The sequence below is a fragment of the Metarhizium robertsii genome (assembly GCF_000187425.2).
Source record: "Metarhizium robertsii ARSEF 23 chromosome Unknown MAA_Scf_5, whole genome shotgun sequence".
Classification (NCBI taxonomy): domain Eukaryota; kingdom Fungi; phylum Ascomycota; class Sordariomycetes; order Hypocreales; family Clavicipitaceae; genus Metarhizium; species Metarhizium robertsii.
In genome coordinates, this window is record NW_011942193.1 from 3,416,489 (window position 1) to 3,440,315 (window position 23,827).

The 23,827-nt window shown below is 51.6% G+C and overlaps 7 protein-coding genes across 7 annotated transcripts; 4 read left to right on the forward strand and 3 right to left on the reverse strand.

Moving 5' to 3' along the window:
- Positions 1-352: 352 nt before the first annotated feature.
- MAA_06811 (uncharacterized protein) lies at positions 353-3,159 on the reverse strand (the record flags this gene model as incomplete). Its single annotated transcript, XM_007824809.1, has 3 exons — positions 353-1,158; positions 1,217-2,749; positions 3,114-3,159. The coding sequence occupies 3 exons, from the start codon at positions 3,157-3,159 to the stop codon at positions 353-355; spliced, it is 2,385 nt and encodes a 794-aa protein (XP_007823000.1).
- A 1,979-nt stretch (positions 3,160-5,138) lies between these two features.
- On the forward strand, positions 5,139-6,393 carry MAA_06812 (tyrosine/serine protein phosphatase; the record flags this gene model as incomplete). Its single annotated transcript, XM_007824810.2, has 6 exons — positions 5,139-5,221; positions 5,304-5,344; positions 5,400-5,475; positions 5,532-5,714; positions 5,820-6,028; positions 6,110-6,393. 6 exons carry the CDS (start codon positions 5,139-5,141, stop codon positions 6,391-6,393), a joined length of 876 nt encoding a protein of 291 aa, XP_007823001.2.
- An 88-nt stretch (positions 6,394-6,481) lies between these two features.
- On the reverse strand, positions 6,482-7,797 carry MAA_06813 (uncharacterized protein; the record flags this gene model as incomplete). The annotated part of the gene is made up of 2 exons (XM_007824811.1): positions 6,482-7,230; positions 7,485-7,797. The coding sequence occupies 2 exons, from the start codon at positions 7,795-7,797 to the stop codon at positions 6,482-6,484; spliced, it is 1,062 nt and encodes a 353-aa protein (XP_007823002.1).
- A 497-nt stretch (positions 7,798-8,294) lies between these two features.
- On the forward strand, positions 8,295-9,432 carry MAA_06814 (tetratricopeptide repeat domain-containing protein; the record flags this gene model as incomplete). Its single annotated transcript, XM_007824812.1, has 4 exons — positions 8,295-8,672; positions 8,727-8,933; positions 8,992-9,144; positions 9,202-9,432. The coding sequence occupies 4 exons, from the start codon at positions 8,295-8,297 to the stop codon at positions 9,430-9,432; spliced, it is 969 nt and encodes a 322-aa protein (XP_007823003.1).
- A 5,841-nt stretch (positions 9,433-15,273) lies between these two features.
- Positions 15,274-17,563, forward strand: MAA_06815 (proteinrelated to kinetoplast-associated protein KAP; the record flags this gene model as incomplete). The annotated part of the gene is made up of 3 exons (XM_007824813.1): positions 15,274-15,278; positions 15,349-16,936; positions 17,060-17,563. 3 exons carry the CDS (start codon positions 15,274-15,276, stop codon positions 17,561-17,563), a joined length of 2,097 nt encoding a protein of 698 aa, XP_007823004.1.
- An 842-nt stretch (positions 17,564-18,405) lies between these two features.
- MAA_06816 (cyclase/dehydrase family protein) lies at positions 18,406-19,035 on the reverse strand (the record flags this gene model as incomplete). The annotated part of the gene is made up of 1 exon (XM_007824814.1): positions 18,406-19,035. The coding sequence occupies one exon, from the start codon at positions 19,033-19,035 to the stop codon at positions 18,406-18,408; it is 630 nt and encodes a 209-aa protein (XP_007823005.1).
- Positions 19,036-19,949: 914 nt separating this feature from the next.
- Positions 19,950-23,479, forward strand: MAA_06817 (AP-3 complex subunit delta; the record flags this gene model as incomplete). The annotated part of the gene is made up of 6 exons (XM_007824815.2): positions 19,950-20,045; positions 20,095-20,164; positions 20,244-20,440; positions 20,540-20,923; positions 20,979-21,207; positions 21,276-23,479. The coding sequence occupies 6 exons, from the start codon at positions 19,950-19,952 to the stop codon at positions 23,477-23,479; spliced, it is 3,180 nt and encodes a 1,059-aa protein (XP_007823006.2).
- Positions 23,480-23,827: the final 348 nt, after the last annotated feature.

The window sequence follows — 23,827 nt, forward strand, 5'->3', positions numbered from 1 at the left end:
CACGAGTTTTTGGACATGGACCATAATAACAAGATATGTAAATAATGAGACTATTTGACTTTGACCAAATTATCCAACCTGGTACATATACAAACCATGGCCACATGTGCACATATATCCTCACGCCCAAGCTAGCCACCCAAACACATCAAAACGACAGAGGCCGTGTTAAACCAAAAAAGCATCTTGCAGTTGGCCATCAAAAGCATCATCTTCCTGCTGCGTATTTGCCCATCAACAAATACTAAACATACTTCACTCATTACATTACCTATACTCAAGCCATCAATAACCGCTTTCGTACACACACCACTTATACGGCGGGACTTACAAGATTGTTGATACAGGCATCTTATTGATCCATTTCTTCCCGGAATCGAGAGTCACGAGTCGGACTGCTGCTGGTGCGAACGGCGGGGTCCTCAATAGGCCGAGGAGGATCCAGGCTGGTTTTCCGGCTTGGTCGCTCCTCTTCCTCAACGCCCTTCCCCTTGTTCTTCGCCTCGTCTGCGAGCTCAAGTTCCTCCTCCAACGGAGTGCTGACCGGGCTCACCGGGCTCACGCCTTGAGAGTCCCTCTTTGCTTCTCTGTGTGCAGATTCCTTGGCAGCTTCGTGCTTGGTTTCGTGTTCCTCACCGGACTTGCCAGCCAGGGCCACCTCGTGCATGCTTGCGGATCGGTTTTCGATGCTCGCCGCGCTGCCGTCGCCGGCATGATCCTTCAAAGAGGCACCGCCAAAGAAGCTTCTCCGCTTTTTATCATGCTCCCCGATAGACTTGCCGCGAGAAAACCGATTCTTGATCCAGCCCTTGACCTTTGCAGTGGGTGAGGTTGATCCCTCGGCCTTGTGCTGGGGCGAGCCGGATGCCTCAGCAGTTGTTTCAACGGTGGGACCGCTGCCAGCCAAGCCGAGTTCTTCGGCAGTCTCCCCGCGGGTTTCTTCCTCGCGACCGGCCGGGTTTTCGTCAGCTTCTTGCGTATGTTCACCCTGGTGAGGACTCGAGGTAGTCGCTACAGCTGGTCCATGCTTTGACCTACGTTTCTCCTCCTTTGCCTGACGCTTCTGCTCAGCTTTGGTAGCCCTCTCTTCATCCTTCCGCGCCTTTTCATCCATCTTCTCCTGAAGCTTCTTGGCCTTTTCTTCTTGTTTCTCTTGCTCTGTTGAGTATTGTCAGCAAAACGAATACAACAGATTCGCGAGAGCAAAATGTAATACCTTTGTCCTTCTTAGCAATTTCCTTGGTTTCGCGATCCCGAGCCTTCTCCTTCTCTGCTTGTTCCCGTCTTGCTTGTTCCTCCATTCTGAGCACCTCTTGTCTCTCACGCTCCGTCTCAGCTTTGTCATTGATATCATCAAGCACAGGCTGGATCTTCTTAGACGCAATAGCATTGATCTCTTCCTGTGTCATAAACATGCCGCCTCCGATGTCAATCTTGCCCTTGGAGTCATCTGTACGTGCTTCATGTTGGGCTTGAGCGGCCTTCTGAGCCTTGGCTTCCCAGTCAGTGATCAGACTGGGATTTGCTCTCCCAGTTTCTTGATACACCTTTTCGTCCATGCCGTGCAATTGGGCTTTGACGTTGCGTTGCGCTGCCGCGAGGAGCGCCTCGCGATCCTTGTCTCTCTTGCCCTTGTCCACTTGCGATAACTTGCTGGAAAACATGGACATTTGCTCGCGAATCTTCTCGGATTGCTGTCGATCGTCCAAGTCGTCTTCGCTATGCGAGCCTCGCCGTCCCCATTTACGCGACATGGAGAACCGATGTTTAGGGTTGCTCGCCTTCTCGCTTCCATAGTACTCCTGAAACTCCCGGCTTTGGTGATACTCATCGTGAAGCTTAGCGATGCGTGCTTGGGCTTGCTTATAGGCCGCATCTTGAAGGTTCATATATTGATTAGGTTGAGACGCCCCGGATGCTTGTCCGGATGCGTCCTTGGGCTGGTCGCCCCCGAGTTGCTGTCTGGCGTACATCTTCTTCGCCATTTCAACTGCAGATTGGTGGATTTTCTCGTTGTAAGTGCGCTCGTCAACCTCGGGCTTCACAGGAGGATGCGAGGTGAACATGTTTCGTGTCATGGTCGTAACAGAGACAGCCCCGACCTCTTCCACGCCTGGCCTAGCTGTCATGGACTTCCGGTGAGCCAAAGCAGCACCGTTAAGAGCGCTAGCAGCAGCACTAGCTTCTGATGCCTGAACGTCCGCTAAGCCAGTGGATGAGAGGGGACGTCTCATGGCTCCCTTGGCAGCAACTAGGGACTTGTCTCCCGGAGGAGTGTGAGGCCGTCGCGGCTTCCTCATAGACTGAGATCGATTCTCGTTGAATGCCTGTGTAGCCGCTGAGCTACCATGAGCCAGGCTCAGAGGCTCAGCCGACGCTGGCCTGTTCGCATGAAAGGCTTGAGTCGCCGCCGAGTTCCCCCACGTGTCTTGTGAAGGCCCAGACTTGGTGGTATCAGTCTGCTTAAGAGCTGCGCTGGCAGAGCCAACAGCAAGAAGCGCGGCCTTGTGGCCGTCTGACTGGGCTGCCGGCTCCCATTGCGGTGCCATTTTGTAGTCCTTGGCCAAGGCGGCGGCGGCAGAAGCTGAAGATGAGGGATCAGGCTTCCAGAGATTGATGGTTTTCCGGTTTGACCAGCCGAGCGATGCAGCGGCGCTGGCTGCAGCGCCGTCGGGAGCCAACCCTGACGACGGGAAGCTTGGTAAGCTGCGAGGATCGGCGTACTTGATGCGACCTGTTTTATTCTGGACTGTGGTTCGGGAAGAAGGTAAAAGTCAGCAACCAGTTTAGATTAACTTGGGCGTGGGGTTTCGCAGAGGCTTTGCGCAACAGAAAACGAATCCAAGAGCAAGGCACTGCTAAGTGAGAGCGTGGAAATGTGACAATGTGAGAGCGGCACAAAGTATTGTGCGGAAGGAGCTAAAAAAAAACCAGGGTCCCAGTGCGGAAGCTGCGGCCGAGCCCAAGGATAGCTTCGACCTCAATGCATTCGTTGGTCTGGAAAGTTTGCTACCAACAAACTCACGTCACGCTGCTCAGCGTCACTTTCGTGGCTTCTTCTCCCTCTCCGTCTGCCTCCCCTATTATTTTCCTTGTCTCTCTGATTGACTCACTTGTGGGAGGCGCTTGTTGCGCTGGCGGCGTCTTTGTGGTGGCCATAGCTTCGTGACTGTTGGTACCACAAAGTGTGGCGTCGAGCTAACGTCAATGATGGGTTCTTCGAACTGCACCGGCTATCGAGTCTGTCAACGCTCAATGACGGACCGCTTTCCGTGACGATGGAAAAACGGTCGGATATTTCTTCTGCGGTCTTGACTGATCAAAGAACCCGGACCTTGGCCAGATGCTATCTTGCGATTGGTTTCGGGTGCTTCCGAATGTGCGTTGGTGCTCGTATATGCGCAGGCGCAGATCATTCGTGTTGAGGTTGTTCCTTTTCAACCGTCGCTCACGCTGTAGGAGCTATCGTCGACAGGGATTATTCGGCAAGCAAGGGAGCCAGGATATATCGCGACTAAATTGAATATCGGTGTTATCCGTGAAGGGACTGACGATGGACAGGCAAACCACGACGCCGACGAGTGATGGGGGAAGAAGGCCAGCTTTTCTCTTCTTGTTACGGTGGAGGATCAGCTAGGAGAATGGCATCGACTTGGCTGCATCGTGTAGCTCAGAAGGGCATGAGCCGCACTCGCCGGGACTGGTGTTGCTTTTATTCTGCACAGCAGGTACTCGGCCGCCCTGGCAAAAGTAAATCAGACGGCGACAAGCTACATCTCGGCAGGGATTGCTCCTTGGTGGCTCCATCTCCATGGCTATGAGCATGCGCAGGCTAACTGGGCTGGCTTGGCTGCTCGACCGACTAATCCCAATACTAGCACACCACTAGTCCTCACCTGCGCAGGAACTAACCAGCCAGTGGTGATGAAGAAACAGGTGGGATGGCCGGCACGAATTTCGCACGTTGGCTTGGCCCAGCTCGACCTTACCCCAGATGGTCTGCTGGTTGGACTGACGTCATGCGACCCTCCAGACACGCCGGCAGATCTTGGTAATGACGCTATGTACCGGAGTACTCGAGTGCTACGTCCATGCATCCATGGCATTCCGGCAGGATAGTTCCGTCGTGAACGGGGCCGTGCATTCGACAAATCTGAAATCGCAATCCTGGGTGCCACGAAACTTGGTCGTACATGTACGGTGTTTCTATCATGTTCAGAAGCAAAGAGGACAGAGGCCAAATGCTGCTCGGCTGTCTCTTCGGCTTGCGAACCAATGACTGAAAAGAAGCCGTCTCAGTCGCATTGTTTTAAGCTGTGGAGTTGCCGACATTAATTCCAATTCGCGAGACTAGGTCTCGTCCAACGGCTGATGCTTGTTTCCTGACCTTTTCGTGGCGCGCGATTGCCTTTACGGACCCAACGGCCAATCCGCAATCCGTTTTCGTCGTCGTCGCTACGTCTCTCACCAATTGCCGACCGGGGGGTATCAACATCCTTGTGCCGCTGAAGCCAAATACAGTATCTACGGAGTACGCGTTAACCAACAACATGGTAAACCCTACAGGCGCTGACGACACCAAACCTGGAGCTCAACCCTGCCGGCTTGTCAATACATACATACATATTACTCCGTATACTTATATGTATGCAGGCCCGGCCATGGTTTAGGGAGCGGCATGCGCCGTGTGAACTTGTCGTTGTCATGACGGCGCTGCAATGGGAATAGTCCGACTCCATTGGGACGCGAATGACGTAGCTCTGCTTTTCGGTTGCTCCGTCGCGCCAAAACAACGGGGCTCTGGAGCCTTCCGGTGTTTGACCATCAGGTCACCGTCCAAAGCCCAGCCCTGCGACAAGCACAACTTGGTGCCGTCAACGGTACAGGTCGAGAGCCTCACAATATCCTAGGAACCGTTTCACCGCTCCACCGCTCCAGCAAAGAAAGTACTGCACCGCCGCCGCACTCGACCTCGCCCGGCCACAGCCTTTTCGCGCTGATCGTTTGCAATGTCTGATGCTTGTCATCCTTGTCGAATTTAGCGTACGTTGGGCTCATTGGCCGTTAAACTTCCGAGATATAAGCTACCAGACACATTTTGGCACAATGTATTCATTTGACAACGTCTGGAATAGGATATGGTCAAGCCCGCCGCCCAGCTCCAATGCGTGGCTAACTTTAGAGACGTTGGCCAATCTGTCAATGACTTTCTCGGCCAGAAGTGCGTCACCCTTTATCCAATGAACAATGAAACCGCATAGCGTAAATCTCCCCGTATAGATGCTGACGGTTGAATTTCGCAGACGGGTTCGTGAAGGGTTCATCTTCCGCTCTGCAAGACCAGGTGCATGCTCCTTGATGGCGCGCGTTAATTACACACACTCACCCTTCGAATGTAGACGATGCTTCTGCGAAGGACAAGTTGCGCATCAAAAATGAATTCGGCATAAAGACCATCATTGATCTTCGGACCAAGTACGTTGCATCGTCTCGAATCGTCTCTCCAGCGCTCTAACTAGTGCTGGATACAGGACTGAACTGATCAAACAAGCTGAAAAGGTCCAGGCTGAAACGAGTGGCAATGCCTTCTCTTCTTGGTTCTCTTCCCGGCCGTCTCTTCCGCGTATCGACGGTATAAACTACGAGGAGATCCGGATTACCGGCCGGCCATTCGAGAGACACCTTTTCAGTCAACTGTCATGGTGGAGCTTTTTGTAAGTGCCTCAATAAACAGCATTTATATACATCTCCCTTTCTCTCTTTCTCATATGGCGGCACACAAGACTCGTTAGGAAATGACTAATTGTAGCTACGCTCAGTAAGGTCATTTTTCTCTTCATCTTTGGATACAGAATCGAAGCCGTCAGGCTCATCGCGACCGAGGTCATGCTTCAGCGTGGCCTACTCGGCCTTGGAATTGACACAATTGATCACTCTGGCTCCGAGATTTGCCAGGCCCTTGGGCTGTATACCTCGCCGAGTACGCTCCCCGTTTTGGTTCATTGTACACAGGGCAAAGATAGAACAGGTGTGTTTACAGCTTGCAATGAATTACCAAAGACGGGGTTGCTGAGTGGATAAATCTAATGTGGAACTGCGGTCATAACAGGACTCATTTGCATTTTGATCTTGATGATTCTCGACATTCCCCTGGGCGCTATAGAGCATGACTACTTCCTGACAGATCCGGCTCTCGAGGCACAACGCCATGAGAGGCTAGCTGAAATCCGACAAATCGGCTTGACAGATGACTGGGCTGTCACGGCTCCTGAATTGGTCATTGGGGTACAGAAGCATTTGGACGTGGAGTATGGGGGATTGGAGGCCTATCTCGACGACATTGGGTTTGGTGAAATCCAGAGGGCACAACTTCGGGAGCTTTTGCTATATTGAGCAATCTGTACATTGGCATGTGGCATAATACTCTGCACGGCGGCTTGAAGAATTCATCGTCTCTATACTGTAGGCGTATATTGTCTGTCTATGTCTTTCTAAACCGACCTTGCAGCCAGCACCGATACATTTTGAGCTTTTCGGCTCTGTTTATCAGTAATCGTCTATCGATACCAAGGTTCTCTATCTCGAACTGGGGCATGTCGGGGTTGTCAAGGTCGTCGGTGAAAGCTTCACCTGACCATATCTTGGCCAATTCGTCCTGGTCGAAAAAGTACACGCGAGTTCCGTCGCCTCTAATGTAGAAGTTCTCTTCCAGATAGCGCCCCTTGCGGAAGCGAACCTGGGCAAGGTCCCCTCTTCCATAGTCTCGGAAGCAGACCAAGCCGCCAGGTTTTAGCACTTTATGAACGTTTCGGACAGCTTGTGCCCACTCTCTGGGCGACAGGGCTGAGAAAATGAACACCATAACTGCGACATCTACGGATCCTTCTTCAACGTCAGGGGGGAGGCTTTCTCCTGCGACATCCCAAACATCGGCTTGGATAAAATTTGTGTCGTACGCCTCATGGTTGCGCATAACCTCTACAGCAGTCTTGGAAAAGTCGCACGCATGGACTTTTAGTTTGGGGTTCTGGTTGTTGGCAAGCACGGGGAATGCTGTGTTACCAGCGCCAGCGCCGATTTCAAGTAATACCTTGGGACCAGCATCCTCCTTGGTTACTTCAGCAAGGACGGGAAACTCTTGTTGGAGCCACTTGCGGTTTTTGAAAAAGTTTGAAGCGTTGTTTTTGTAGAAGAGATTCCACCACTTGGCTGGATTGCCATTGAACCTGCCTGCAATCCCGCGTTAGCACACGAGACAAATGATTGAGCGATTCTGTGAGAAGACTGCGCAAAAGGTAGCAAAGAAATTGCTTTGGTGTAATCAGATGGGAGCGAAAGACTTTGTGAAGGTATAGGTCTCATCAGTAGTTTCAGATGAACTATGCATTGCTTGGTGATCATCATGTACACATTGGGTAAGGGTATGCCCAAAAGGTGGGTGTAAAATGTGAAATGTCAAAGAAAAAGAAAAAGACAAAACTTACTCTTATCAAATTCAGAAACTGGTGCTTGGCGTTGCATCTCAAACTGACGTTCAGCGTATTCCTTGTACGCGTCGTCAGTCTCGACATGGTCCCAGGCATTGAACTCAAAGACATCGTCCCCCTCGCTCAGATAGCGGCTTCCAAACTGGAAGGGATCGGTCCGTTTTGAATTCTTGGTCGGATCGTGTGACCGGTGTGCCGGCACTTCTGCACTCGCATCGGTTTGTCCCGCAATGGTCAACGACTCCAACTCCCTCACCGGAGGAGTTGAGCCATCGTCGGCCTCGTTGGAGACGCTACCAGGCACAGTCATAATTCCTCATGTATGTATGTATGGATACAGTACGAATGGAACAGTGCTGCAAGCACCCTGGGCCGCTGGGCCCTTGTGCCTGGTTTGAATTTTGTCGACTCGAAACGAGGATACAAGGAGAGCGAAGAACGACGAGGAAAAAAATTACTCTGGCCCTGAAAATAAATGTTTCTCAGATTCGTTGGTGGGGCGCCAATGCAGCTGCATGATTGGCTGAATTGTCGGCATCGGAGATTCCCACCCTCCGCAGTTGTTTCCAGGTAGTACTGGGTGAGCTGTGGCATCTTGGTGGGACACCCGGAGCTTCTTGGGAAGTGCCTCCACTACCAGTCGCAATTGAACGTCCACTGACACTGCATCTCGGATTGCAAAGTTGTGTTTCGTGCAAGATATCTGGTACAAGCTACATCTCCTCGAATGACTCGGTGACGAACCTGGCCGAACCCCGCGCAATCGTCCCTGGACAAACCAGCGAAGCATCGAATCACTATCACATAATGGCAGAGTCGCTACTTCAGCCAGTTGGCAGTCTCTCGCCGGCCGAGGCTCTCAAACTGGCCCAACAAGCCCCTGAGATTTTGCGAAAGAACCCGAAAGCCTTCTCAGCATCACCTCTGTCCTCCCTCTTCTCTACTCGAGAGACGGCCGATACTTGGACGATATACGAGAACCTAATGATCGCATGTCTTCAAGCTGGTGACGATGAAGCCGCCAACGAATGCCTTGAAAGAATAGTCAATCGATTTGGTGATTCGCATGATAGAGTTTTGGCGTTGAAGGGATTGGTCAAAGAGGCGACGGCGTCCAACAACTCGGAGCTGGAGAAGATATTAGAGGAATATGAAGCTCTGCTGCAACAAAATGATGCCAGTATTGTGAGTGGTACACTTGCGAAAGCATGTCTGGGCTGTCGTACTAACTCAGTGAAGCCCATCCGGAAGCGCAAAGTAGCCCTCCTCCGATCCATGGGCAGGCTTCCTGAAGCTGTCACGGCGCTAAACTCCTTGCTTGACGTCTGTCCCACGGATCCCGAGGCTTGGGCCGAGCTGGCCGACATGTATGTTACCCAGGGGCTGTATTCTCAGGCCGTTTACGCATTGGAAGAGGTTCTTGTACTGTCGCCCAATGCCTGGAACGTAAGTGCCATCATCGAAGATGCTCGACAAACCCACGGCAACACTGACGAGTCTACAGATTCACGCTCGACTCGGCGAAGTATCGTTCATGGCTGCCACAACGGCATCGGAGGGGGGGTCACAAAAACACTACGCAGAGGCTGTAAAGCGATTCTGTCGCAGCATAGAGCTTTGTGATGACTATTTGCGCGGCTATTACGGCCTGAAGCTTGTATGTTTGTACATGTTCCACTCGCGCAGCAGCCATTACTAATCCGCGTGGGTGTAGGTTACGGATAAACTTGTACAAAACACGCCCAAGTCCAAAAAGGACTCGGAGGGATTCCAGCTACCTGACCAAGCAACCATTGAGAAACTGAATGAAGCAGCTACCAAGAAATTGGGAGAAATTGTGCGCCGCAATGGAGCCAAGGACAAGCTGTGGCAAGGTTACGACGCCAGAGAGATTGCTGCAGCTCGAGAACTTTTAGACAGCTCATCTGCCAGAGTGGTTCGGTAATGATGCATCAAGCATGACCTGATTGGGCCTCAGAGGATAGTTGCCTATGGCAGGACACAGAAGGCTGGGCCATTAGCACATGAGAACTTCGCCCGGAGGTGTGTGGCTTGGCGTGCACAAATTGCATCTTGGTGAGCAGGAGAACGTCACTCCGTGACCGACTGTCCTCATCATCTTATTTTAGTTTTTGTCATTTTACCATTAATGAGGGAACATATGAAGCAGGATGGGGCGGTATCCGAATGGACAAATATACAAGAGCACACGTCAGCATCAAATTCCATGTGTGGGCAGAAGCGTGTTTTGATGACGGGCAGAGACGGATCTCGCCTTGACTTTGTGCATTGACGAGGCTTGCAACAGCGTCGCAATTACTTCTGTTTAGATTCCTATTTAGTTTTACGTTGGGCATGAATCGACAGGGTGTGGTCGTGGTTGGTCCGATTTTTTCTCAGGTTGGGCATTCTTCTGCCATGTAGTCTGACGCCTCCAAACATCGGGACAGAGCACACATTGCCCAAAACAAAATTATAATATCAAAATCAAGATTGTATGTACGCGGAGATTGGCACCAACAAGGAATCACATCACAACAGTGGGGTGCACTAGGCCTCTGCACGGCATGGCTGTGTTTCAGCAGAGCAATCTGGCTCGGTGATACTGCATCTTGAGGTGCTACAACAGCTGGGAGGGTACCCAGCTATTTGCGCCTGGCGACTTCTGACCATGACGATACCCTCGCAGCTCTTGGATTCATCCACTGACCTTGTTCAGGCCACGGCCGGTGGATCGTCAGGCTGAGCGGCTGGCTGGCTTATACGAGCTCCCGATGCACAGCTTGTCCGCCTGGCATGTCGCCTTGGGTGACAGCTCCTGCAGGGCATCTCCTTGGGACGGAGAAGGGCGCTTTCTCGACACCAATTGGGCGGCCCCCACTGGCTGGGCATCAAGGTAGCACTGTCGACCATGTTGTATTCCAAGGAGCCAAAAGGAAAGGGAAGGAAGAAAAAAAAGAGTGAGAGAGAATGCGTGTGCTTGTTCATGCAAGTCAAGGTCAGCGGTGCAAGGTACCGATCCACCGGACTATGAGTCAAGCTTTTCTCACAGCTGCCATCCTTGTCAATCGGGCTTCAACACGCAGGTGTCAGGCGCTGGCGGTCAACGTTGCTTGGACCTCAATGGGCCAAAGCCATCGTGAGGGCGCATCAAGGACGAATGCGTCGAGGTATTTTGGTCTCCGCGTCGGGAAGGGGCATGCGGAAATTTGTGGCTTGTACCGTGTTCCTTACTGTGCGTTGCTGGGCTCTGTGTACTTTTGATGCTCGTCTCTCTTCGACTCCGTGTGTGGTTGGATGGGCGGCGAGAGAAGTATCATGGCTCCCTGTAGTAATCACATTGTGAAATAGTGCCGTCACCGCAACGGAATCTTCAGGGTGAAGCCTCTGTTACTTGGTATTGAGGCATGAATGGGCTTATGCGTCGGCCTTCCATCCGCCGAAAGTTGTGTGATTACATCTAAGTAGGCTATATCGTTGTTGCCGGCGGATATGATGTATAACGCGAACAGGTATCTAAGTCCTGACGCGATATAGATTGAATAAGGCATCAACTGCCGGCGGCTATGATGGACATGTTCTCCCCATTGCAACCATCGACACGACGATAACGATATCGGGAGATAAAGACTCTCGTTGTATATCCAATCGATTATTGTGTAACTGGCGACTCATACCGTGAATACTAGTGTAGAGTTAGCTTTCCTGTTGGAAGATGTCCTTGTTTCTTTCTTTGGAGATGAAGACATCTTGATCGGACGGTCCCTATGAAGCAACTGATCTAGAGTTGGGTAGTTGTGTGTCGACCGCGGGTACATCGGTGGTTGCTCTAAATACTCGAGCTGTCCTTTTTACCACCCCATTGATCTACATGAACTCCGGAAAGCAGGGAGGTGTGCCGTAGAGGTACTCTCATCGTCACCTATGCTGGCCTCTCTGTCACAGGGCTTCATGCGTGTAGTTCAGCTGGCGATTTTGGCAGAATCGAACACCGTTTGGGTTACTTTATCTCCGTCATTGCGGCGCCGACAGCATACTTGACTATCACATAGACGAGTGGCTCATGTCCAGATTAGCAGACCCATGAACTATTCCTCTGAGGGCCTGATCAACTAAATTCTGTGCCCACAGAGTGAGGGACAGCAGTGGCGAGTGTATTAGCTTGGTGAACATCAAGTCCAATGTCGGTGGCGCCATGGCTGTGATCCATTTCGGTTTAAATTGCTTGCAACAAGATCCTCATAGGCCATGGCTTGGGCCGACGCGGCCGTGTTTTAGCAATCAATGCCCAATTTCGGATGGCGACACTTGTTCTAGGGTCCTGCGCTGTAGTGCGATGGTCTTTGAGGAAGCCACGCCATCAATAGTAGAGGTGATTCATATCTGGCGTCAAAATCAAACGTCCGGTTCCCGTTATAACCCGCAAAGGGAAGGTATCCAGAGTTAAACTGGTGTCAACGCTTGAACATGGGGAAAATGGCCAAGATACGTGAATTGTTTTCGTCAGATGTCTCTTGAGACGTCAACAACAGTGTGCCACCCTGAAATTCGATTAAATGGAAAACGATTGGGTACGTAATATCGACCAAGACTCGTCAGATGGTATGTTGATATTTGTACACGGGATGCAACCCGAGAGCAACCAAACAGCTTCCAACAAGCCAAGCCAGCTGCAGTCATTGTTGTTATAGCCCAAGCTAGCCCCGAATACAGCAGCTTCTTCCGAACTGGGTACATATGTCGTGAAGTGACTCACAGTATGCAGAGGCACAGTACCAGCCCCTTGTGCCACAGCTTCTGCAGACCCCATGTCGACATGTCGGATGCATGACGGACAAAAAGTACGACACAAGTTTTGCCTGCCACGTGTATCGTGAGAGATGTTAGTAGTCGGTCATGACTTGTTCGTGAGAAAAGGGGGGAGTTGCGATCTCGGGTGAGGTGGCGTTGGTACATATAAGGACCGGTGACCGTTTTGCAGCGACATGTTGAGGAAGCAGATCAGTCAATATTTCAACTTTTAGACTTTGTCAAAGAAAGAAAGAAAATACTGCGACCCGAGCAATATCGCAACCCTAAGAGCCCCTGTCGACATCAGGGATACATTCATAATCCTTACAAACCTCTGCTGAACGACCACAACAGAGCGAGGAGCAACTGTTGTGCCACTCGGAGCGGCCCTTTTCTTTCCCTGTACTGTCTTTCCATGCCAACCCGAGGAGTGATAGAATTCTAGACTTACACTGGCTATTAGATATCTCGATCTACCATGTTGCTGCGTTTCCGAGAGGCCAAGAATTTGAGACAAACCTGGGACACCCGACTACCAACCTAACGGAACCGAGAATCGAATTGCACAGAGGCAAGACAATAAAGCAGCACTAACCTACCTGGACATAAGAAGAAGGCGAAGCAAGTCTGGACAGGAACTCTCAACGTCTCGAGGAACCACGCACACACCGTGTGCGATTACTTCCTCCTCGACAACTCGGGAACTCGACGGAACTCGCTCGATTTCACGCCCGCTACCGTCGAGGCCAGGAGGCGTGGAAAGTGAAAGTGGGGGCTTGCTGCCTGCGTTCCTGCCCGCTTTTGCGTTGTCTGCCCGACCAGGTACAAAGAGGCGAGACACAACCGACTCGCTTCTTGTCGTTTTTGCCATCTTGAACATACTTTTTTATTTTACTTTCTTTAACCCCTATCCCTGGGCTTTTGCCCCGAGACGCCTTCAACTTTGGGACTGCATATTTTTCCTTCTAATATTCTATTGTCGATTCCACTGTTAATTCCGCTGACTCGGCTTACACGAGCTACTAGTATACTCGCACCACAGCCGAAATTTATCACAAAAAAAGCAAGGGTCTCCTTGTATTACATTGAAATATACGTGGGCAATTTTGTATCACACACCGCCGATCCCCCCCCAGGCTTGAATGCAAGATCATTGCGCCGATAAAGCAACTTAGCTCTCTGCTATCATTAAACTTCAATTTTGCCAATTGGCCGTTGGTAAGTTTGGGCTTGGGCGACCTTCTTCACACACTTCCAGTGGAGCCAGGTCCTCTGACCATGATGCTAATACTGTTGCTCCTCCAACACAGTCGTACACAGCCTACATCGTATAGCGAGCGCCACAGTTGAAAAGAGGCATCGACATTTTTTATTAGGATCCCTGGGGCGCAACTAACGATCGGATCAACTTTCTATCAAGGTAAGTTGCATTGCATTGTGTTGGATCGAAAACAACTGTGTCTTTACTCCAAGCTGTGATGGAATTATTGCCCCTCCCTCGGTGGCTGCCCCACGATTTGGACCCCTCATTGGGCAACTATCGCCTTGTTTCATTGTTCGCTGCCGCTCTTTTTGAGTTGCCACAAGGCGTCAGTGTTTATGGAAAAGCCACGCGATGGTGGTAAGGCCGGCAGACCGTTGGCTTCCATGTTACGGGAGGTCCCGACAATGGGTTGGCTAGTGGCCATTCGGGCATCATGATATACCTACCACCACTCAAGATTCTCGGTGGTCAGTACGGATAAAAGAAGAGAGGACAAGAAAACTGACCAGTATATTTCATTTTTATCTTAGACATCGTTCCACCACGCACTTACAAAATCCAGTGTTTGACTGTTATAGCGGGAGCCAATAGTCCATCCTTCACACTCCCGCCACTGCCTATTGGATACCAAAGGGCAGGACAAATCGACTGCGCGCAATTCAAGACTATTTTGGCTGCTGCCCCGCTATCAGCCGTCTGTCTAATCTGCTCCCGATTCTGCTACTGCATCACTGCATCGGCACCAGACACTTTGCCACGCGCTCCAAAAGATCTCCCTGCTGCCCTTGGTTTGGGTGCAAATCTTCATCTCTCCGGCACTACCGTCATCCAACACCCGCTCGCAAACACGCAGGGCGACAGTATAAAAGTTAAAAGTCCTCAGCTCTCCGAGTCCAGACCTGTCTTTGGCCCCGGTCGGCCACAAGCTGGCCCTGTCCATCCTCACCGCCGATCTGAGCCCGACCTACAACCTGTCCCTTGCCACATTTTGCATCGTGCAGTAGGTTAAGCTGACCTCTAACAACCCGACCTGTCCCTCCTCCTCAGAGATCTGGTGACGAAGAAGGCGCTCCACTTGATCACTTCTCGTCGGAGGAAACTTCTTTTTCCTCTGGGGGGATCTTGAGAACAGGCTGCGTGGTTACATACCGCTTCGAGCCTTTACAATTTTTTAGGCCCATCCATCTAGACCTCGAATCTTCAGGCGTGTCCACTCCCCCCTTGGGCCACCGAAGTAGTGCACCAAGCACAGCGCAATCTTGGGGCAATCTGCGGCGCGGCTCTTTTCAGATTTTGCCTTTGTCCGTCGCCCTGCGACAAATCTCCACAAGCCAAGCCCTTCGCGCTCCCAAGCTCTAGTGGCGTCTTCGGGCCAATCGACCCCTCACCCTTATTGCACTAGTACCACCAGTTGGTCGGTTCGGTTCCCGCAGCAGCACTCCATCTGCTGCCATTGACTTTGCTCGTCAAAGTTCCTTGGTCTGTTGTTGTCGCTCAACGGCTTAGTGTTTGAACCGTGCCCTGCGTCCTGAGCTGCACAACAAGATCACCAACCAACATTGGGATAGCTGACCTCACCACAAGAATTTTTCTCTCTCTTTTTCCTTTACATTCTACCAACACCGCTTTGCAAGCCTTCTCAATCCTTTATTCTGTGGCGTCTTTACTCCGGCCGTCTTCAGTGGATCGTCGCGAGTAAAGCGCAAACGTGCCCGATATCATCTACTTGCTATGCCGTGAGTGCCATTGGCTCTTGTTTAAAGTGCGGTTTGCGCGCCGCTTGTGAAGCCGCTCACCACTGACCAGGCTTGTCAGACGACACACCATCACCATCCACCCAGGCGGCGAGAGTTCTCGCTCAACTTCTTATCATAGCGAAGGGGAATCGTCTCGTCCCGAGGCTGAATTCTCCGGAGCCGACGACGAAGGAGACTGGTACGACGAGGACGACGAGGACGACGAGGGCCTTCAACCTTCTGATTCAGCTTCCGCTAGTAACGACCACCCACCTTCACGTCCCCGCGCTGCCGTAAGAACAACACCGCGCCGCCACCGGATTGCCCGACCACATCCCCAAGATTATCCTCCGGTGCCATCACACGCACCGATTCCGCCGCCCAGCGTGGATCCATCAGAGGATTTTGGCCATTACGGCCATGGCTTCCAGCCTCAACATGGTCCTCGCGGTGGCTACTATGGTGGACGGAGCCAACACCCAGGCTACCAACAGCAGCAGGGCCATTATATGGGGGGATATCCAGGCGGTAGTCAAATGGTCCCCTATGGTGGATATGGCCCGAACCCATTCACACCTATGAGTAACAGCACTAGCGGTGCTAGTTTTTTTGGAGGTGAACCAAGAATGTATGACATGATGCCATATCAGCATCAACAGCCCGGGTACTATCCGGGGCCACAGTACAACCTGCCTGCTCAGCTACAACAATTTCATCTCACTGCGCCTCCACCTCCCGCCACTGAAGCTCCTGCGCAGGCCCCAACCCCTCCTAAGGAACAGCCTCCAGATCTGGAAAAGATAAAACTCGAGGCGGAACTTGCTGCATTTAAGGCGCACGAACAGAAGGCAAAGGCAGCCGCAGAACAACTTGAAAGGGAGGCTCAGATTCGCAAGGAGGCCGAAGAGGCATTTCAACGCAGGATGGACGATATGAAGAAAGCACAGGAGGAGGCTCAGAAGGAGATTCAGCGTGCCAGAGAAGAAGCCGAGCGCACTGCCAGGGAAAGAATTGAGGCAGAGCGCAAAGCTGAGGAAGAGAGGCAAAAGGCTCATGCTGAGGCCATGAAGCGAGCCGAGGAGAATGCGAGGATGAAGTTTGAGGCTGAGCAGAAAGCTGCCGAGGAGCGCAGGCAGAGAGAAGAAGAAGACCGCAAAAGAGCTGAAGAAGCTGCCAACGCCCGACTGGAGGCTGCAATAAGGGCTGAAGCTGCCGCACGGGAGGCTGCGGAGAAAAAGGTTGCCGAGGAGGCAGAGAGACTCAAGTTGGCGCAAGAGGAGGCCAGGCGCAAGGGAGAACTGGAAACACTAAAGAAAATTGAGGAAGAAAGGGAGAAGGCGAAGAAGGCTGCTGAAGCCGCAGAGGCTGCTAAAAACGAGCAAGAGGCCCTGAAGAAACGTATTGAGGAGGAAACTAAAGCAAGCGTACAAGCTGAAATAAGGAAGAAGATGGAAGAGGAGGCCGAGAAAGCGAAGAAGGCCGCCGAGGCTGAAGAAGCTGCCAAAGCCGAGCAAGAAGCTTTAAAGAAGCGTATCGCTGAGGAAACCAAGGCCGCTTTGGAAGCAGAATCAAAGAAGACTGAGAAAGCCCCTATCAAATTCAAGGACGCGGTGGGCAGAGACTTCAGATTTCCCTTTCACCTCTGCTCCACATGGCAGGTGAGGATATTCATTCCTCCTTTTCCCCTTCATCATTTCCGTCCCCTTATATGACTTATTTTGTTTGCCGCTCCGGATGAAGATTGTTGACTCGATAGCACGCTGACTGTTCTTCGCTCATAGGGCATGGAAACGCTCATTAAGCAAGCATTCGAACAAGTTGCTGTTCTCGGGCCACACGTTCAGCAGGGTCGTTATGACCTGATTGGCCCAGACGGGCAAATAATCCTACATACCATCTGGGACGAAACTATTCAACCGGACTGGAGCATCACAATGACCATGTGGCCCATGGATGCAAATAAGCCGCCTGCACCAAGGATACCAGAGATGAATATCCCACCCATGGGGGCCGGCAGACGACATCCACACAATCCCATCCCAGTGCCACAGATGGTACCTCCCCAAGGGCGCCGACCAGACATGCCACCTGGTGTCGGTATGCCACCACCGCCAGGTTGGCCGCCTGGCCCTCGACGAAGTGGTCCACCACCAAATATTATAAACGTTGGGCCAGCACCAGGAGCACACGCAGCACGATCTGGACCCTCCAGGCCTTCAAAACATAAATCAAATCAAAACTCAATGCTTAAGTTTCTCGCTGGTGGGCAAACTAAAAAGAGGTGAGATCGGTAGCCAACTAATTCCCCCGACGTCGAGAGTCTGCACAGCACACACACTAACCATGATATATTCTTCGCGGGCACAGATCTAGCAAACGTAAATGATTGACGGAGACGGTGCCGATCGCACCAACGACGATGTATGACCACGGATTTTACTCATCATCTGATACCACAGCGAGTCTTCTTGAATTTTGGAATGTCCGGCATTTCTTGATTCTGCGCAACGTGAATTCCCCTCTAGCTTAAATAATAAGCTGTTTTATCTGCGTTCGATCTTTCTTCTGCATTACCAGACCATCCCAGTACAGACGACATGGTGCTCTCAAGCATGTGGCGGCAAGCTATGCTACTTGGACAGGTCATAAAAGGCGTGGGCATAGAAAGGATGGCTTGTTCACATTCAGGGAATGCGGGCAGGAAGCGATGCGAGAAGGGGCTGGCGCACACTTTGTTTTTTCCTTTTCCTAATCTATTCCTTTTTCCGTTTGCTCTTCCTTGCTCCCCTCCCTGGTTTACGTAGTCGATTTAGCGGATGGATGGGGGTAGCTTTTGAATCAGCGAAATCGAGCACTTCTCTTTTGCTTGGCGCTTTGGTATATGGACGTTTTGGATAGCGATTTTGCTTATCTGGCTTAGGAACTGATTATATATTACACGCTTTTAGTCTATTCTATACTCTATAATGATGTATTCCTCTCGAACTCTTTGATTCTTAATGTCAAATGTGAGGGTGGATGCGGAGGTGACGTATGTACGAATATGCAGCAACGCATCGTTAGGTCCTGTCCGGGAGCATGACTGCCAGTCGTCTAAGCTAAATATGGAGTTGGTGTTTTATTTGGTTCATTGGTTTTGTGTATAGCTCAACTCTTCCATCGCCCTCTTTTCAAAGGCTTCTATCATAAGACCAGCAACCTTGTCAGAGACTGCGGCACTAACAGCCGCGTACAACGGGCTGACGAATTGATACTTGATGGTTAGGTGGACCTCGGTGGACGGCAAAGGATGCTGGCAAATTGGTTTCAGATGCCATCTTGTGACGAGGCTTTTGAACACGGCCGAAGCTGCTTTGGCATCCGCAGAAGCGGGATCACCGCTGACAGCTTCGACTGACACGCCGGGGACACAGCGCAATCGGCTTGTAAAGACTTCGTTGAATCCGCCCCAGCCAACGTGCAAATCAGCGAGCGTTGGCCACTTACGGCCATTTTCGTCGGGATGAGACCATTGCGTCACGCGCGAGTGGGCGCAGTAGGGTACGAAGGAGGAGTAGGAGTCGACATCGGAGATGAGTTGGTACAGGGGTTGTTGGGCATACGGCAGGTTTCTGGTGGCCGTGATGGTTTGGGTGTCGCTGCCGGGTGTGCTGCCGGGGAGACTGAAGAATGCGCGGCAGCTGGACGGTGTTGAAACAGCTTGGAAGGGAGCTAAAGCCCTCAATGGGAGCTGGCGCGCGGCGGTACGGAAAGACATTGACGCTGAGTGAGGTTTGGAATATCTTCCGGCGGGAGTGTCTGGGAGGACGAGTGGGAGGAGGGCCACGGTGGAATTGCCGCGGGGGCGACGGATTGAACGGTGAATATGGCGATTTAAACGAGTGTGAGCAGTTGATGAAGTGCCATTGTCTTGATTGGGGCCGCCGAAAGTAGTTCTACTTGCAAGAGGGCGGAAGGATGCCGTGGTTGGCGCAATATCTGGACGCGGAAAATTAAGGCCTAGAAGCAAACTAGATGATGGATCGTGGATTGACGTCTGGTCGATTGGCGGTCGGGCATTGGTGGGTTGCCAACCAGTACATGCACATGTGTCTGGTAGACTTGACCTGACATGGATTTGATGGAGCCAGGCTAGTACGTATGTACAACTGGGAGCCCCAGGTGCCGCTGTAGACTGCCGGGCTCAGGCGGATTTAATGCTCGTTTGCCCGCTAGCTGGCATTTAGGGCACCTGAAGGGACCTGAAGCCTCGAGTCAAGAAGCACCAGACTCGACACTTGCACATGTGACATCCTGAATCCCCATGCATCGACCAAATCCCGGTGCACTCACTGAGTTACCTGGCAGCCACATTACGACATCCACACAACCTTGTCCTTCATATCCCAGAGGCTCCAAAGCAGAGTAGGGCCTGCATCCGGAGTCCGGTCGTTTAATCTCCACCTCGAAAGGCTCCCACCCGCACGAGACCGTCACCTAGATGTCGGTCATTGATGACCCTTGTGCACGCATCTACCCACTTCAACAAGGACAACACCGGCCGCCGACGCATGATAAATCGGTCGACTACTCCGCGACGGATCTAACCACGGCTTAGGGCATTACACAGAGCATCGCATCTACAACGAAGCTCTCGTCGCCCCAGGCGCGGGGCAATTCGAGCTCGCGACAATGTATGGCGAATCTACAAAACCCCGACAACTCCGTCACTCACCACGCGCGGGTAGAGGCAACATGTTGAACCAGAAGCTGACCGGAGCTGAGCAGGTTCGAAAAATCGCTCTACGACCTCATTCGGGGCCTCCGAACCAACAAGGGGGCCGGCAAAGACTTCATTCAAAAGAACCTCAAAGATTGCCGGGCCGAAGTTCGCAGCCCGGATATGGGTAGGTTATTTATCCAAGAGATCGACTCATGATATACCCTGTATAATGTGTGCTCATTATGTGACTTTCTCTTGGCTAGACGTCAAAGCGACAGCTCTTCTAAAGCTCGTCTACCTCGAGATGCTAGGCTACGACATGTCTTGGGCGTCATTCCATGTTCTGGAGGTCATGTCATCCCCCAAATACCACCAGAAGCGAGTGGGATATTTGGGAGCAGTACAGAGCTTTCGACCGGATACCGAGGTTCTCATGCTGGCCACCAACTTGTTGAAAAAGGTATTCCCCTTTCCAAACAAAAACTCTCCATTTTGCAAGCTGGTAGCTCGCGCCAACAGCCCATTTGAATAACGACTAACCTGGGCTCATATGGCATAGGACATCGGGTCGTCTACTCAAACAGTTATTTCTCTCCCTATCGCTACACTTCCGCACGTCATTACACCATCCCTGGCCCTCTCGACCCTCCCCGATCTCCTCCCTCGGCTGGGGCACAGCCATTCTAATATCAGGAAAAAGACGCTGGTCACGCTGTATCGGTTGGCGCTTGTGTATCCAGAAGCCCTGAGAGCGGCGTGGCCCAAAATCAAGGAACGATTGTTGGACCCTAATGAGGACCCAAGCGTAACGGCGGCCATCGTGAACGTGGTATGCGAGTTGGGGTGGCGGAGACCCCACGACTTTCTCCCACTTGCCCCCCGATTGTTCGAGCTCCTTGTTGATGGAGGAAATAACTGGATGGCCATCAAGCTCATCAAACTGGTATGTTTAGGCGCACAACATTGGATTTTGTCTTGACATGCTTATCCTTCACTAGTTTGCTACTCTGACACCTCTCGAACCCCGACTGGTTCGAAAGTTGTTGCCACCCTTGACAAATATAATAGCGACAACACCTGCCATGTCTCTACTCTACGAGTGTATAAACGGAATTATCCAAGGCGGTATTCTTGGAAGTACAGATGACACTGCAGATACGGATGAGATTGCGACGCTTTGCGTCAAGAAGCTGCGAGGGATGGTCATGATTAATGGTGATCCAAATCGTGAGTCTGAGCTCTACTTTGCGAACAAATATTGTCCAGCGCTTGACTAATATGATAATCTTCGGTAGTCAAATACGTGGCATTGCTGGCATTCAACAAGATTGTTGCCACGCACCCACACCTAGTGGCGGAACAGGACGACGTCATTCTGGATTGTCTTGACAGTCCAGATATCACCATTAGAATACAAGCACTGGACTTGGTTCAAGGCATTGTTACTGGCGACAACTTGATACCGGTTGTTAGCCGATTGATGAAGCAACTCAAATCTTCGGCTCCAACAAAGGAGAGAAGTCAACCAGGAATTCCTTCATTCGGTTCTGGCTCGGACTCTAACGATGAAGCTCACGTGGCAATCACTGAGCCTACAAAAGTTGAAAAACAAGCACCGCCACTGCCTGAAGATTACATGATCGACATCATTAGAAGAATACTGTTTATATGTTCAAAGGATAACTACTCTAATGTCTTGGATTTTGACTGGTATATCGATGTATTGACTCAGCTCGTTCGCATGGCACCTGTCCCAAGACAGCTCGACTCGGAGAGTACTCCCTTATCGTCACTTTCTTCGATGGATGTCTCAGGGAGAATAGGGGATGAGTTGCGAAACGTCGCAGTCAAAGTTCGAGCCATGAGATCTACTGCAGTGAGCGCTGGCTTTACCATCGTAGCTCAACTTAACGCGGACACTCCCACTGGCCACAAGGTCACATCTGGAGTCTTGAGTTCGGTTGCTTGGCTCCTGGGAGAATATGCCATCCTGCTGCAAGATCCTGATGGAACATTGAACAGTTTACTGCAGCTCATTCCTCGTGCTGCAAGACCAGAAGTTTGCGCTACGTCGCTTCTCGCGGTTGCCAAGATCTTCGCCACCATTGCAGGTGACGAAACACGACCGTGGACTGCTGAGTGGAAATCACGGATATCACTCCTCATTGCTAGAATCCTGCACGTGGCGGAGCCGTTGGCACTGCATCCAAATCTTGAGGTGCAAGAGCGAGCAGTTGAGTTTGTAGAGTTGTTAAAACTTACTGCTGAGGCTGTTTCCGGGCAACCTGCATCAACAGACGAGGCGTTTCAAGACTCTCCTCTTCTTCTCACCCAGGCAATCCCATCGCTGTTCAAAGGTTCAGAACTCAATTCCGTTGCTCAGGGAGCGCAGCGCAACGTACCAATGGCCGAAGGATTAGACCTTGATGAGCCCATTCACTCTAACCTGACCAATCTGCTGTCTCCTGCAGATCTCGTGGCTCTTGATGCCGATGAGTCAGATGAGTTTGAAGTCTACTACAGCCAACGGCCGGCCCCCACTGCCATTTCATCCTCAGCTCCCGCAATCAGCAGACTCGCAGATCCGATCGATGAAACGATAGGGTCATATCAGCAGCCGGCAAGTGAAGAGAGCTATCTCGATGCCGATATCATCGCACGGCGCAAGGCAGAGCGCCTTGAACGTAACAAGGACGATCCATACTACTTACCCAGCGACGAGATAACCCGAGAATCTACCCCGATACACAATATCCTCCAGACCAGCAACGGACCAGATCTCGATATTGACTCTATACCCATTATTCAACTTGATCGTGACAATATGGCGACCCCCACCGCCCACGCAGGGCCCAGGCCGCAGGCTAAGCCACGGCAAAAGATTGTCATTGCTAGCGACGAGACTCTCGAGGGCAGTGATGGCGATAGCATCCGGCAACACGACTCTGGAAACAACTCTGATATCCTCACAAAGGCGAAGAGCAAGAAAGCCAAACACTCTCTGCTGCAAGTGGATTCGAGCCACATTGGCTCTTTCAGTCTCGAGGGCGCTCCGGCCAACGGGTTCGACTACGAGCGGAAGCAACGCGAGGAAGCAGAGATGCAGCAAGCCATAAAGGAAGTGGAAAGGCTGCGACTGGAAATGCAACGCGCCAACGAGCGTATCCAAGTCGCCCACGGGGTCGATGCCCAAGGTACCATTGTCAAAAAGAAGAGGACGGTGAAGAAGACGGCAGAGGGGGCACTCGGCCCTGATGGGGAAGTGAAGCCCAAGAAAAAGAAGAAGAAGAAGGTCAACCCGGCACAGGAACCGGATCAGACACCTGGCCAAGGGCCTGAGGGTGTGGGAACGTCTTCGATGGCAGAGACTGATTCGATGGCAGATACGGCTGCGGCGGGTAGCGGTGCTGGCGTCACAGCTGATGATGTCGTCTTGCCGAAGAAGAAGAAAAAGACTGTCAAGAAGAAGAAGATGGCTGAGATTGAGGACTTGAGTTAGCTGTGCTAGAGGCTGAGGGTTTCGTTTGGGCCTTCTTCGTCTCGGCATGAACAGATTAGCATAGCATTCATACACGTGGGAATTTGAAACATGTACACCCAGCACTCTTTGTTTTATTTGTGCTGTCGGCAGCTTTGAGCAACCTGCTGCCGCTTTTCCATTCACACGCGGCGGCAAGGTGTCGGTGGATTGGCCAAAAAGGCGAGGGGTCATAATATGTACCGGTTATTTTATTTTATAGACTCCTTCCAGCACCTTACGCAACGCTACCGCGCGGATACAATGCATAGTTCAACTTGACCATATCTCATAGCTCCGTAAGATCCGTACGCACTGTGTCGATACTAT